Source organism: Mytilus galloprovincialis, chromosome 1 (assembly GCF_965363235.1).
Source record: "Mytilus galloprovincialis chromosome 1, xbMytGall1.hap1.1, whole genome shotgun sequence".
In the NCBI taxonomy this organism is placed as follows: Eukaryota; Metazoa; Mollusca; class Bivalvia; order Mytilida; family Mytilidae; genus Mytilus; species Mytilus galloprovincialis.
In genome coordinates this window covers 468,825-483,019 of record NC_134838.1, presented here as the reverse complement: position 1 = coordinate 483,019, position 14,195 = coordinate 468,825, and the positions used below count along the sequence as shown (strand labels likewise).

General features: G+C 35.4%; 2 protein-coding genes across 5 annotated transcripts in view; one reads left to right on the top strand and one right to left on the bottom strand.

Moving 5' to 3' along the window:
* LOC143062138 (rabenosyn-5-like) overlaps nt 1-14,195 on the bottom strand; it is a 215,860-nt gene that overhangs the window by 8,873 nt on the left and 192,792 nt on the right. The window contains exons 1-4 of one of the 2 annotated variants that reach the window (XM_076233944.1): nt 7,693-7,804; nt 3,568-3,752; nt 2,852-2,998; nt 2,085-2,228 (exon numbers count right to left, since the gene is read on the bottom strand). In XM_076233944.1, the coding sequence (XP_076090059.1) occupies nt 2,085-2,228; nt 2,852-2,998; nt 3,568-3,706 (430 nt within the window). In that variant the 5' untranslated portion in view covers nt 3,707-3,752; nt 7,693-7,804. Of the gene's footprint in view, nt 1-2,084; nt 2,229-2,851; nt 2,999-3,567; nt 3,753-7,692; nt 7,805-14,195 lie in introns of those variants that run through there. The other variant, XM_076233949.1, reaches the window with a different exon arrangement.
* Nucleotides 1-14,195, top strand: part of LOC143062156 (large ribosomal subunit protein eL29-like) — a 35,572-nt gene that overhangs the window by 14,248 nt on the left and 7,129 nt on the right. Inside the window, exon 1 of one of the 3 annotated variants that reach the window (XM_076233958.1) lies at nt 7,959-8,018. The exons of 1 other annotated variant lie outside the window; for it this stretch is intronic. The gene's annotated coding sequence lies outside the window, so the exon portion shown is untranslated. Of the gene's footprint in view, nt 1-7,958; nt 8,019-14,195 lie in introns of those variants that run through there. One more of the 3 variants, XM_076233963.1, reaches the window with a different exon arrangement.

The following is a 14,195-nucleotide window of genomic DNA, read 5'->3' as shown; positions in this document are numbered from 1 at the left end:
CACAGTATAACTGACTTATATCAAGCCTGAAACCAAATTTCAGAAATCCTGGTAGTGTAGTTCCTGGGAAAAATGTGACGAAAATATTCATGGGACGGACGGACTGACTGACGGACTGATGGACTAATGGACTGACGGACTAACGGAAGGACAGACAGAGGTAAAACAGTATACCCCCTTTTTTTCAAAGCAGGGGGTATAAAAATCTATACCATATAGTTGGCTATAAGTAGTAGCCCCAATATCAGTCAGGGATATAACTCTATAGGGTTATTACAGAAAAATAACATACATTTTTTGAGGACTAAAAAATCAAAGAACTGTGATAACATATGTATGTTACATGTTTCAAAGGGACAATATACATTATTAGTTTAACTAAAATGTATTCAAGTTCTATTGATATTAATATTGTCTTTATGTATACTTAACTATAGAAAGATATAACAGTTCAAAATATTTATGAAGTATCAGACTGATTTTTTTTTACATTTAATGAAAATCAACAATAACATAGTTTTCAGGGATTATTAACAAACATCTGACATTCAATGGAAAAACAAAAAACCAAACTCTAAGGAAGTTCATAAGATGTATGTATCTAATTTGCCAGACTTATTGGATTCAGTCCTTTTTTTCAACTTAAGTGACTGAACAAATGGGAATGTTTACCTGAAAATGGTAACATGTACATTTCCTTGTCCCTGTGCCAGTGGGAGAATTACTTACCTTCCTTTTCCCCGTGTCAGTAAGTGGATGACTTACCTTTCCTTTTCCCCGTGTCAGTAGGTGAATGACTTACCTTTCCTTTTCCCCGTGTCAGTAGGTGGATGACTTACCTTTCCTTTTCCCCGTGTCAGTAGGTGGATGACTTACCTTTCCTTTTCCCCGTGTCGGTAGGTGGATGACTTACCTTTCCTTTTCCCCGTGTCAGTAGGTGGATGACTTACCTTTCCTTTTCCCCGTGTCGGTAGGTGGATGACTCACCTTTCCTTTTCCCCGTGTCGGTAGGTGGATGACTTACCTTTCCTTTTCCCCGTGTCGGTGGGTGGATGACTTACCTTTCCTTTTCCCCGTGTCGGTGGGTGGATGACTTACCTTTCCTTTTCCCCGTGTCAGTAGGTGAATGACTTACCTTTCCTTTTCCCCGTGTCAGTAGGTGAATGACTTACCTTTCCTTTTCCCCGTGTCAGTAGGTCTTACCTTTCCTTTTCCCCGTGTCAGTAGGTCTTACCTTTCCTTTTCCCCGTGTCAGTAGGTGGATGACTTACCTTTCCTTTTCCCCGTGTCAGTAGGTGAATGACTCACCTTTCCTTTTCCCCGTGTCAGTAGGTGGATGACTCACCTTTCCTTTTCCCTATGTCAGTAGGTGGATGACTTACCTTTCCTTTTCCCTGTGTCAGTAGGTGGATGACTTACCTTTCCTTTTCCCCGTGTCAGTAGGTGGATGACTTACCTTTCCTTTTCCCCGTGTCAGTAGGTGAATGACTTACCTTTCCTTTTCCCCGTGTCAGTAGGTGGATTACTCACTTTCCTTTTCCCCGTGTCAGTAGGTGGATGACTTACCTTTCCTTTTCCCCGTGTCAGTAGGTGGATGACTTACCTTTCCTTTTCCCTGTGTCAGTAGGTGGATGACTTACCTTTCCTTTTCGTCGTGTCAGTAGGTGGATGACTTACCTTTCCTTTTCCCTGTGTCAGTGGGTGGATGACTTACCTTTCCTTTTCCCCGTGTCAGTAGGTGGATGACTTACCTTTCCTTTTCCCCGTGTCAGTAGGTGAATTTCTCACCTTTCCTTTTCCCTGTGTCAGTAGGTGAATTACTCACCTTTCCTTTTCCCCGTGTCAGTAGGTGGATGACTTACCTTTCCTTTTCGTCGTGTCAGTAGGTGGATGACTCACCTTTCCTTTTCCCCGTGTCAGTAGGTGGATGACTTACCTTTCCTTTTCCCCGTGTCAGTAGGTGGATGACTTACCTTTCCTTTTCCCCGTGTCAGTAGGTGAATTTCTCACCTTTCCTTTTCCCTGTGTCAGTAGGTGAATTACTCACCTTTCCTTTTCCCCGTGTCAGTAGGTGGATGACTTACCTTTCCTTTTCCCTGTGTCAGTAGGTGAATTACTTCCTGTTAATTTATCCAGTCGAATAATTAGTTTGTTTGTCTCAACAACAAATCTGTCTACTCTAGCTCCCCTTGTAGCTTTGAATACATCAGTATGACTTCTAATCATACCTACAAAATATTAATATTCACTTAGTATACTCTGTGTGAAAGCTCAAATCAATTCATTCATATCTTAATGTATTAACAAGGTTTTAATAGTTCTGGCTTAGAATTTCATTTTGAGCTTTATTGTAATGCTGGTATACATGTACAAAATAAAAACTTAGGTTCTTCCATCTTTTTAATAAATATAGATGAAAACATTTTGCAGCTTTCAAAGTGTACTATACATGCTATAGTCAGGTTTAGTTACTGGTAGTAAAGTTAATAATGTCCCAAATCCCAATTTTACAATGGTTGTCCTTAATTCATGTCTGTCATATTTATTTTTGGTAAATGGTTTTGTTATAAACTAGGGGTTTAGTTTTCTCAATTGAATTGCTTCATATTTTTCCATGTAAGGGCCTTTTTTTTTTAAAGGCTAGAGCCATCTATATGCCTTTATGGGTTTTTCTTATTGTTGAAGGCTGTATGGTTGATTATACATGTAACTGCTTCCATTCTAAATTTTATTACATCCACTTTATTTGAGCTTTGCTGGATAGTTGTCTCACTGGAAATCAAACCACATCTCCTTATTTTTATATAAAATATGTCTGAAACAAAAGCCACTATTCTTCAATTTTCCAAACCTATTTCCTGAGGATCCCATAGTGAAGAATCATAGCCAGTTTTAGTCAAGTTAGCAGAATAGGTGTCAGTAACAGAATCAGATTGATCTACATAATCATGGTTCTCTTTCTCTCCTAATATCTTCTTCTTAGCTTTACCAAATAATCCTAAAACAAACAAACCTCAATTTTCAAGTACAAAAAGTAGGAACTTGGGTTATTGATGCAAAAATACACATTACTGAAAGGAAAGTAATTAAAGCATACATCACACTCAACTGTTAAAGATCAAACACACCAATACTTCATCCTAAATGGTTTTTTAGTTATCTCATATTTTGTCACAAAACAATAATTTCCTAAAACTAAAAGCTTGTTCACAACCTAGCATTCTTAGTGTATCAATTGTTTTATTGAAAATCATATGAGAATATGCGGGATTTACATGACCTGGGGGCAAAGTCAAAGGGACTCAGTAAGAAGTTTCAAATTTTGTTTATCAATGTTTTTCAAATCTTTTTTTCTTATCACCCGTCTATTTGCATAATATTATTAAGAGATACTATTCATAGTCCAAATATTGTTCATCTGACAGCCAAGTCAGAATTCATGATACACAAACATTATTGTTGTTTGGTTTTTGTCACATTGATGCCACCTCCCGTCTCATATATCATAAAGCTCTTGTCATATAAATGTAGTAACAATAAGTTACACCTCATCATTTATCTAAGTACCTCTCAACTGCTGCAGCACGTCTTTGTCTTCATTTGAATGTTCTTCCTCAAAATGATCTTGTAACATGGATACTGTTCCTAGATCCTTCATACACATTGGGCATAAGAAGCCCTCTCTTACCTCACTAGAAGTTGCCATGCTTGAACTATGGGGGAAAGTGGCTCAAGTTTCAACTTTAAAAATGCTGTAAAATATCAAGGGTAGAAGGGTTTCAATTCAAGATTCAAGGATTTTGTTACCACAAATCACTGAAAACATTTACCCAATTCTTTCATACATGTAGCTTTGATAGATACAAAGATTAAGTTTGTAAATTTGGCTGAACAAGTACCTGTAGAAAACTAACAAAATATTTACAAAGAGGATAGCACCACCAAATTTTTGCAGTGATGTAGTTAACCAAGCCCATAAATTTAGATACGATTTAGGTAAATTTATCGATCTATTAAATAAATTTATTCTATAAGGTTATCAATTGAACACTTTAATTAGATCTTGTTTTTACCAGTACAAATATTGATTTTTTTGGTTTATAAATTAGTTTATGTACATTCATAGTCCTACAATCTATCAATACCTTCATTTTGGCATACCAGTATTACAAGGTTATTGCCTGGAGAAAACCACGACCTGAGATAGGAAAACTGACAATCCTAGTCAATTAAGATTGGAGTGCTTGGAGAAAACCACCAACCTTCGATAGGAAAACTGACAATCCTAGTCAATTAAGATTGGAGCTGAGTGCAACTGCACGAGCGGGGTTCACAACTCACAACTGGCTAGTGATTTCAGTAGTAGTACTTAGACCACTAGGTCGCAAAGGCCCCAACATAACAAGGAGAAGGTCGATGAAGGAACAAACCCTGTAAGGCTATGATTTATAACCATACACATGATACACATGTATATGTTTTAGTATAACTTAATTATTTTAACTTGACAAGTTTAGGAACAGGAATTGGTAGACATTTCATCAATCATCATATATGTACACAACCAACTAATGAGTAGTAATGATTGAAGAATAATCAGAACAATTTGAAAACTCTTTTCATTATTTTTGAGAGATAAATGTGCATTGTGAGCCTAGGCTCAGTGTTGAAGGCTGTACCTTGACCTATAATTGCTTACTTTTATAAATTGTGACTTGGACAGAGAGTTGTCTCATTGGCACTCATACCACATCTTCCTATATATATCTATACGTTTTCATTGTTCTGTCAATACTTATATAAATATAGATATGCACATGGCAGTACTAACATGACTAACATGACAAAGTACCTTATTCTTGAATTCAAATTTTTTAAAACAAGAATGTGTCCCCAGTACACGGATGCCCCAAATAATAGAAAGATCATATCATAGGGAACATGTGTACTAAGTTTCAAGATGAATGGACTTTAACTTCATCAAAAACTTTAACATGAAGAGGGACAGAGGAACAAACGAACGGATGGACAGACCAGAAAACATAATGCCCCACTACTATCCTAGGTGCAGGGGCATAAAAATTGATGGACATTCAGTTTTACTGTCTCACTTCTTGTTTAATTTTTAAAATCTTTAATTAGTTCAAATTTTGAAAGACTACGTATACATTTATGTATATTTCATTGAGATACATGGAAACAAAATACTGAACTTGATGACATCAGCAGTAACTGGAATCAAAAGTGATCTAGTGTAACTACATTCGTACAATAAAATTTAGAATGGAAACGGGGAATGCGTAAAAGAGACAACAACTGGACCAAAGATTAGAAAAGAGCCAAAGGCCATCAATGGGTCTTCAAAACAGTTAAAAAAATCCAGCACCCGGAGGCGTGTTTCAGCTGGCCCCTAAACAAAAATGTGTACTATTTCAGTGATAATAAAGTCATACTTAACTCCAAAACATATAAAATGATAAATGAACTAAAATTAAATATCCTACAAGACTTACCTAGGTCAGAGGCTCCTGACTTTGGACAAAAATGAGGTGGGGTTAAACATGGTACAAATTTACATATTAATCAGACATTGTCATGAAATTAAAATATAAAAGAATGCTGGTGTGGTAGACTGTATTTCATAGGTTTTAATAGTAATTGTGTATATTTCTATTTTAGTCTATAGTTTTTTATTTTGTATATTATATGTTTTGTATATATGACTTATATTGATAATTAACAGTATGGACATATTAATTACAGATTGTAATTAATTGATTATTTATTTTCTTTATTAGATATATAGGAAGATGTGGTATAACTGCCAATGAGACAACTCTCCATCCAAGTCACAATTAAAATTTATAAAAGTAAAACATTATAGGTGAAGGTACAGTCTTCAACACAGAGACTAGACTCATACCGAACAACAAGCTATAATGGGCCCTAAAATTGACAAGTGTAAAACCATTCAAACAGGAAAACCAACTTACTAATCTATATAAAAAACGTGAAATGAGAAACACTTATGAACCACATAAACAGACAACAACCACTGAACATCAGATTCCTGACTTAGAACAGGTGCAAACAATTGCAGTGGGATTAAACGTTTTAATGGTACCAAACTTTCTCCCTTTTCTAAAACAGCAGTATACCATCACAACATAGAAAGACACAGTATAAAATATCAATTGGAATGACTTAACTCAATCCAAAAACGAAGTGACACAAATAAACGCACAATGAACGAATACATTCAGCATTCTTAAGTTCATTTTATTAACTTATATTAGACATTTGGAATTTGACAGATGATGATTTTTACTGGTAACCGTAACTTCGGTTTCCCTATATTTTTCTTCAAAGGATTTCTTTTCATGGTTCATTGGATCACACACTACTTTATTTCTATTGATCATTATGTTTTGTACTTTATTTCTTTTGTTCTTTATTCTGGTAATCACTTTTGATATTGATATAATGGTGAACAAAGTCACATGTGTGTGATATTCTATTAAGTTTCATATAAATTCTTTTTTAGGTTTCTATATTCTATATATACATTTACATAATGTAGTAATCCTGGAAAGATGTGATTAAATCCATGAAGATGATTCAGGAGGCCTTTGCACAAGTTGCACCTCATGGGAAGGTATAAGCGTATTTACACTTTTGGTATTTAGCTGAATCTTGCCTCCAAATGACCTTAGATCTACTCCGAATCACCTTTTGACGTCAAGCAACAATCACTTTTAAAATGTGACGTCAAATAATTTAAATTATGATGTCAAAGTTTACGGGAACCTGTGTGATTTTACGTAATGGCGGACAAACTTGCATACAAGTGTAAATACGTCTTTTTATTATAAAGCTCTTGTTTATTATCTTGATTTTTGCAACCACAGAAGCAGCATTGTGTTTTATTAGCCTTTAAATTATTATTATTGTCTGTATTTGGATATGCCTCTATTGTGCTCTTTCCAAAAAATAAATATTGAATATTGAATTGGATAAAAACATTTTTTATCTGTTCATGAATACGGCATGCATCAACTTTAAATATCATTAATATGGGCTAGATTGATTTGTGACAGATCAACATCATCACTGGCCTAGTCCAAATGATTATGATGTCTTGAAAGGCGATTTTATTTTTTTTGCTTCCACAGTATATATATATAGCTGCCCCAGAAGAGGGGGGTAGGAGGGGTCCTGATCCCGAAATCCCGGGCTTAAAAACATGAAATCCCGAGGTCCCGAATTTAAATAAAGTTAAATCCTGGATCCCGTAATTTAAAAAAAAAAGTATTCCCGAATCCCGAAGGGGTAAATCCCGAAATCCCGAGCTTAAAAACACCCGATCCCGTGGTCCCGATAAAGGTCCTATCCCCCCTCCCAGAAGGCGTCAAAGTGAAAAAATTAACATGATTAAAAAGCCTTTCAAGACGTCATAATTATTTGGACTAGACTGTGGCCCAAACAAATTGTATCTGATCAACTTGGGGATGGAACACCATGAAACCTTTAGGATTCAGTATCTGTTGGAAGAAATCAAGGATCAATCACAAAACAGAAGAAGACATATATACTATACTCTATTATCTATACAAATCCTTTGAAATTGGTTACTGGTTTTGACTCAGCAGAATTACAAATTTGTATCGATTGTATAACTATAATACCCATTACTTAGTTTTTTCTATATTGAAGCATTTCTTCTTCAGTTGCAGAAAACAATCAACATTTCTGCAGTTTTGACATCTGCCCATCAATGACAGTCCAGAGGAGATCCGAATGAGATCCATAGAACGATGGGATCATAAATAAAAAAAATACTGGTAGAACTTATGTTCTGTTTATTAGCAAAAGTAGTTTTATGACATTCCACGCAAAAGGCAACATTTAACAAAAATTAATAACACTACAGGAGAACAAATCGACAATTGGACCGTTCGGAACAATAATAAATTCTCCCTCACTTCCTTTTCCGGTTTCACTTTCTGACTGCCTGTAGTGTAAATACTTTATGTTTATAATAATCTGTGTCCATCTATCTTTTCAATTGAAGTGTTTTATGAATTTACTACTTTTTAAGGCAAAACCAATATAGGTCTTTCAAACCTTTCGTAGTTAAGAAAATATTTATATGTATCAAAGGTGATATTTATCAGTTATATTTCACCGTGTCGACTGTTTTGTTATTTTGATTTTTCTTGTAGAAGAGTCGATGAGTTTGTCAATGAAATACGTTAGATCTCGTACAGTACGTATATATTGACGTTTGTTGAAGATGTTTTTCCATTTTTTTTTTACCTCCGACAATTGTATCTGTATCTGTATGTGTACGTTGAAGATACCAATTCTGGCTTTTACTCAACGGGAGAGAGAGACACCTATTGGCGGTGTTGGAGAGCAGCCTTGAAGCTCTCAACTGTATCTGCGCATACAATACGATCCTCTAGTTGGTTCCAATGTAGTACACTCTTGACGAAGAATGAGTTCTTATAGGGATCGGTGTTGCTTGGAATAGTATCTAGTGCCTTAGAATTGTTCTTTACTGAATTTGTCACTATATTGGCACATACAAAATTGTCAAATGTTTTAGGTTTGATTTTCCTCTTAGGTTTACTTTTAACAAGAAAATCGTCGGGATTAATAGCTGGGACCAACCCCTCAACCACTTTGTACAGAAATACTAGCCGTTGACTTGTTCTTCTTGTTTGTAGGTTGTCTAGTTCTAACTCGGCTAGCATTTTGGTGACCGACCCCTCTTCTCTAGACCTATAGTCGCCTGTGATGAATCTAGCTGCTCTGCGTTGTATTCTTTCCAATTGATTTATATCATGTTGTGTATATGGGTCCCATATTATGGCACCATATTCCATAGTTGATCGTACTAATGATATATATGCGGTCTTTTTGCAATCTTTTGGGCAGAAGCGTAGATTTCTTCTTAGAAAGCCGAGTGTCGAATTGGCTTTCTTGGCAACGTTTGAGATGTGCGTGGTCCATTTTAGGTCTTCTGATATTTGTAAGCCTAGATATGGGTTGTGTTGGACTTGTTGTAGTACATGTCCGTCTAGGCTGTACATCTTCTGGCTTTTATTCTTAATGCTAAGTATATAGCACTTCTTTGCATTGAAGCACATGCCCCAGTTTGTGGCCCATACTTCTAGGTTTTGGAGGTCTCGTTGTAGGAGTGTGTGGTCATGTTGACTATTTATGTTCCTGTACAGGAGGCAGTCATCTGCGAAAAGTCTGACAGATGATTGTACTGAATCTGGAAGGTCGTTTATGTGGCAGAGGAAGAGAAGGGGTCCTAGTACTGTACCTTGTGGTACACCGGAGTCAACTGAAGCTTCTTCTGATTCCTCCCCATCTACGACAGCTTTCATTTTCCTTTGGGTTAGGAACATCTCCAACCATTTGTTTAGTGGTCCTCTTATACCGTATTCGTTCATTTTGTGCAGTAGTTTGTTGTGCGGCACAGTGGCAAACGCTTTGGAGAAGTCCAGTATAGCTACATCAATTTGTTTTCCTGCGTCGAAGGCTTTCATGAAGTCGTGTAGTGTGACTAGCAGTTGGGTTTCACAGGAATAGCCTGACCTGAAGCCATGGTTTAGTGATGTAAGTACTCTGTGCTTCTCTAGATGTTTGAGTATATGTCTACAGATTATATGTTCCAGTAGCTTGCATGGTACAGATGTTAAGGATACTGGTCTGTAGTTTTCTGGTGCATGTTTGTCTCCCTTTTTGAAGACACTTGATATGTTTGCATTTAACCAGTCTCTTGGTAATGTACCAGTGTTGATGGATTTTTGGAATATCATTGTAAGTCCAGGTGCTAGTTGTTTTGAGCATTCTTTCAATATACGGTTTGGTATGCCGTCTGGTCCTGATGCCTTGGATGTATTCAGTTTTTTCAGCAGCTTTTCGACTCCATCTGTGTTTATGTATAAAGGAGGTATTGTGCTTTTTATGTGCTTTGATGTTGTTGGCAGAGTTTTGTCTTTATTTCTTGTAAATACTGAGCTGAATTGTTTGATCAGTAATTCTGCTTTCCCTTTGCTGTCATTGATTAGGTGGCCGTTGCTTTTAAGGGGTGCTATTCCTATGTTGTCCTGTTTCCTTGATTTTACATATTTCCAAAAAGGTTTTGAGTTGTTGTTTTCTAGCCCTTCTTCACATGTCAGTGGGTAATAGTTGATAGTTGGCCGGTCTAGGGTCTGTTCGCCCTGGGTTCGTTCAACCTACCTTTATAAAGTTAAAAGAAATATCAATATAAAGGGCATACAAATTTTAATAAACTTATTTAGATATTTATATGGTATATATTCCTTGAATTTCTGACAACACAAAAGAAAGCTTGTTCAGTGACATACATGAGGCAGGTACAATGTAGTAATGCCCTTTACAGTCGGGCGTCAAATGGTCATTTTCAGCTACCGTTGGCTTCAAATTGTTTAAAATTTTACCTTGATCCTTAATCTTATCGTGATTTGTCAGAGGTCTCGTATTATTATTTTCCTTTATAATAAAGTCATTTTTGAGATAAATTTAACGTGATTCGTCAAAATCAATCAATTTTTTTATTGTTTAAAAATTTCCGTTAACATTATTTGGCAACAATTTTCACTGTTTTTTCGTCATGAAGGTAGATGAACCTTAAATTCAAATGCATTGTATGATTTAGAAAATTAAAAACCTAACTGGATTTTGCAGTGCACTTTTTTTCGTCCCTGCAGAAGATGATAAAATTAACTAATAGTTGAGTTTCGTTTGATATGGTCCACCCAGGTTCACAGTTTAATCCTCAATTATTGTCAGGTATCTATTGTCTACAAAAATGTATCTATTGTACATGTCCATGTCAATTAATACAGCTCACTTCAATTATTACCCGTGGGGATGTTCTCAAACCTCTTTTCCATCTTAGCTTATTTTAGCACTTTCTGAAAGAATGAAAAAAAGTGTACGGCAAATTCTGTTAAATTTTTATTTTTCTAAAACATAAAACATATTAGAAATATATTTACCTAGGGCATGATATGCTTAAAATATGTCCACATGAACCTTAACATATTCTGTTCAAATAATAAACATTATGCAACTGAACAACAATGAGAAAAAAATTAAAATCAGGGCGAACAGGTACGTAGCCGGTCATGTCAGGGATAAATCATACAAGTTTCCTCATTTTTGTTGAGCCTGTGATTAACAGCAAAAGTAGGCGAGACACAGGGTTACAAATTTTTGTGCATATTGGTGCAAAATAATTCCAGAATATCCCCAAAATATGATAAAATAAGATACCTATTAGAGTTGGGGTCATATTCAAAATGATTTCCAAGATACGTTTTGTACAGTACATCACTTGGGCGAGTATAAAATACCAAACTCTGTAAAATTTTGCAGAACTGAATATAGGATAATATTAATCAAATGTTCCGGATATTTGGGTCAATTAAATTTTACCAATTTTGATATTTTGCATATACATTTTTTTTTTGTACACGCCACAGCCAGAAGTGATGTATCTTGGGAAACCATTTTGAAATCATGGGTAATTGGTATACCAAGGTTATATTTATCAGGCAGGGTTTCCGCTGGCGGTCGCCATTTTCGCAATTTGCGAAAAAATAATAATTGTGGCGATAAAAATTCGTTATTTGCGAAAGAATTTGGCGAAAGAAATATATAAACTGATTTATTTTCCTCCATCTTGTTTATTTACTTTTTTTTTCGAGTTTCTCGGACTTTACCCGATCAGACAATACTCGGAATTCACCTTGACCTCATTAAGATTTAGACAGAAAATCAATAATCAGCTGATTGCATTTTATAGCTATCGACAACAAAGGACTAATTAATAAAGGTGTTGATTGAATTGTTTCACAAAATGATATGGTCAAATGGCTTCCGCTATAAATGTCACATACAGAATATATTTACATCTTTGCGACGCACGTGTTTGAAGCAAACTTTTGACATCTCTCCCTTTAAAGATAGTTTTGAAAAGAAAGCTGTTGTTGTGACGAAAATTGTTCAAAAGCAAGAAAAATCTCTGATTCAAAACTCTAATTCTTTTATCCTTTGACTTTAATAAAGTCGTTTGAGTGACACATGCACGTGTTTCAAGCATAGTTGTACATCTCAACTTTTTCATTTACGATGGTCAAGAAAAGAAAACTGTCGTTAGGCCTTTTTTTTTTAATTAGTTGGTTTACGGATCCGCCGACCCGATTTTGTTTAAAAGTGAAATAAAATTAAAATTTTGATTTCGTGTTGTTTTTTATTCCGCCGACCCGATTTTTCGAGTGCTGTGAATAAAAAAATCCGAGGCGTTCCAAAACGTTTTGTCTGTGTCAATAAAGCGTTTGTAGTGAACGGCGTATTTTGAAAAGCTTCGAAATGACGCAGACGAATTCAAAAACCCAACGAGGGAGGACCATGGAGTCTGACGGCTTCATCTACTTTCAGTTGAATATTAACTTTGATGGTCAACGTACTGAGAGCACTTTTATCAAATGCAAACCTAAGCAAACAATCGGCGATGCCATATTCGACAATATGGCTGATGAAAATGTTGCCATTGTCAAGGTACCTGTTGAAAATAAAACATTGATCTCAACTTTTTATTTCTTTGCCACCATTTCCACTTTTCGGCGAACGGGATTCATGCATAATTTAGATGATAACAAATTTCTTGTCTGTACAAAATATGTGTTTTAGTCAAACTTTGGTACATTGCTATTTCTTCATCAGCATGATAGGATCATGAACACAGTTGATTATCAAACATTTCATAAATCAAAGAAATTTGTTTATGTCAAGTATATTGTCCTCAAAAGATTTTTGGGTCAAACATGCACATATATTCATACGTGAAGACCAGGTGCACCTTAAATGTGATGGTATTGTGTTCACCTGGAGAGTGAGAGATCTTGGGTTTGAACCTTGACCCGGTCAAATCAAAGACTTAAAAATTGGTATCTGCTGCTTCTTCGCCAAGCACGCTGCAATTGCAATTATTAAAGGAGTCAGAATAATGTGTTTGGGTAAGGTAACATATCTTTGGGGGAACTGTTACCTTGTGAGCTAGCACATTTAAATTCTGGCTCAGTGTGTCAGTTTAGCATTTCATTTCTCATTATCATATTCTCATCCTAATTATGCATCTGATTAGCCACTAGACATTAAACAACAATTGACCATCCATCCATCAAATGCAAAGCATATCAAGATAAGAGCTAAACTATTTCTCCTCCTCAACCCCTGTCATGTCATGAATGTACAGCATTTTTTTTTATTTTTTTTCCTCCGACTCAAATTTTTCAGAACAGTTATACGTGAACAAAAAAAAAATCTAAGATTGCTATTTTATTTTTATTTTTTTTACCTCCTCCGACCCTAACCTTTGACACTAGTTGTCCGTAAACCAACTAATTAAAAAAAAAAAGGCCTTATGAAAAAATCTATCCAAAAGGCTGGGAACAACCCCTCGAATGAGAGTAACCCTTCAATGTAATGACTACACAAGAAATGAGGGATCAATTTCATGGGATAAAAGCTTTTGTTTTGTTGTAAAAATTACTTCTTACTACAAAAGGGCACATCAGGAAAAATATATTAATGTTACTTGGCGAAAAAAATAATAAAGTGGCGAAAAATATATTGTTTTGGCGAAAGAGGTGGCGAAAAAAATAATTGACCCAGGGGAAACCCTGATCAGGGCTTTCCAAAGTAGCCGGTAGACGTCTGTACAGTGGCTTCAAGTGCCGACTACTTCACTGAAAAAAATATAAATTCAAAAAGAAAAAAATATCTTTTTCAAATGTTTAAAGGCAGCCGATTGTCACATAGTCATGGTCACGATAAACAAGGATGAAAAGTCGTGTTTACCTTAGGCTAAATTTAGTTCACATGAATTCAAATACAACAAATGGAAGTTTTTAACGATGAGAAAAATAAGGGGGGTCATTTGTTTATAAATTCGCGTAATTAAGCAAAATAAATCGATCAAGATTTCTAACAAATTGGATTATTATATATATAAAACTCCTTTAAAACCAAATAGATTTTAAGCATAAGATAAAGAAAATAAAAAACAAACCGTTACATAAAAAAAAAAGATATTTCTTTCAGATTTTTTTTTCTTTAATTTCATAGATAAAAAATGGTCATTTAAGGTT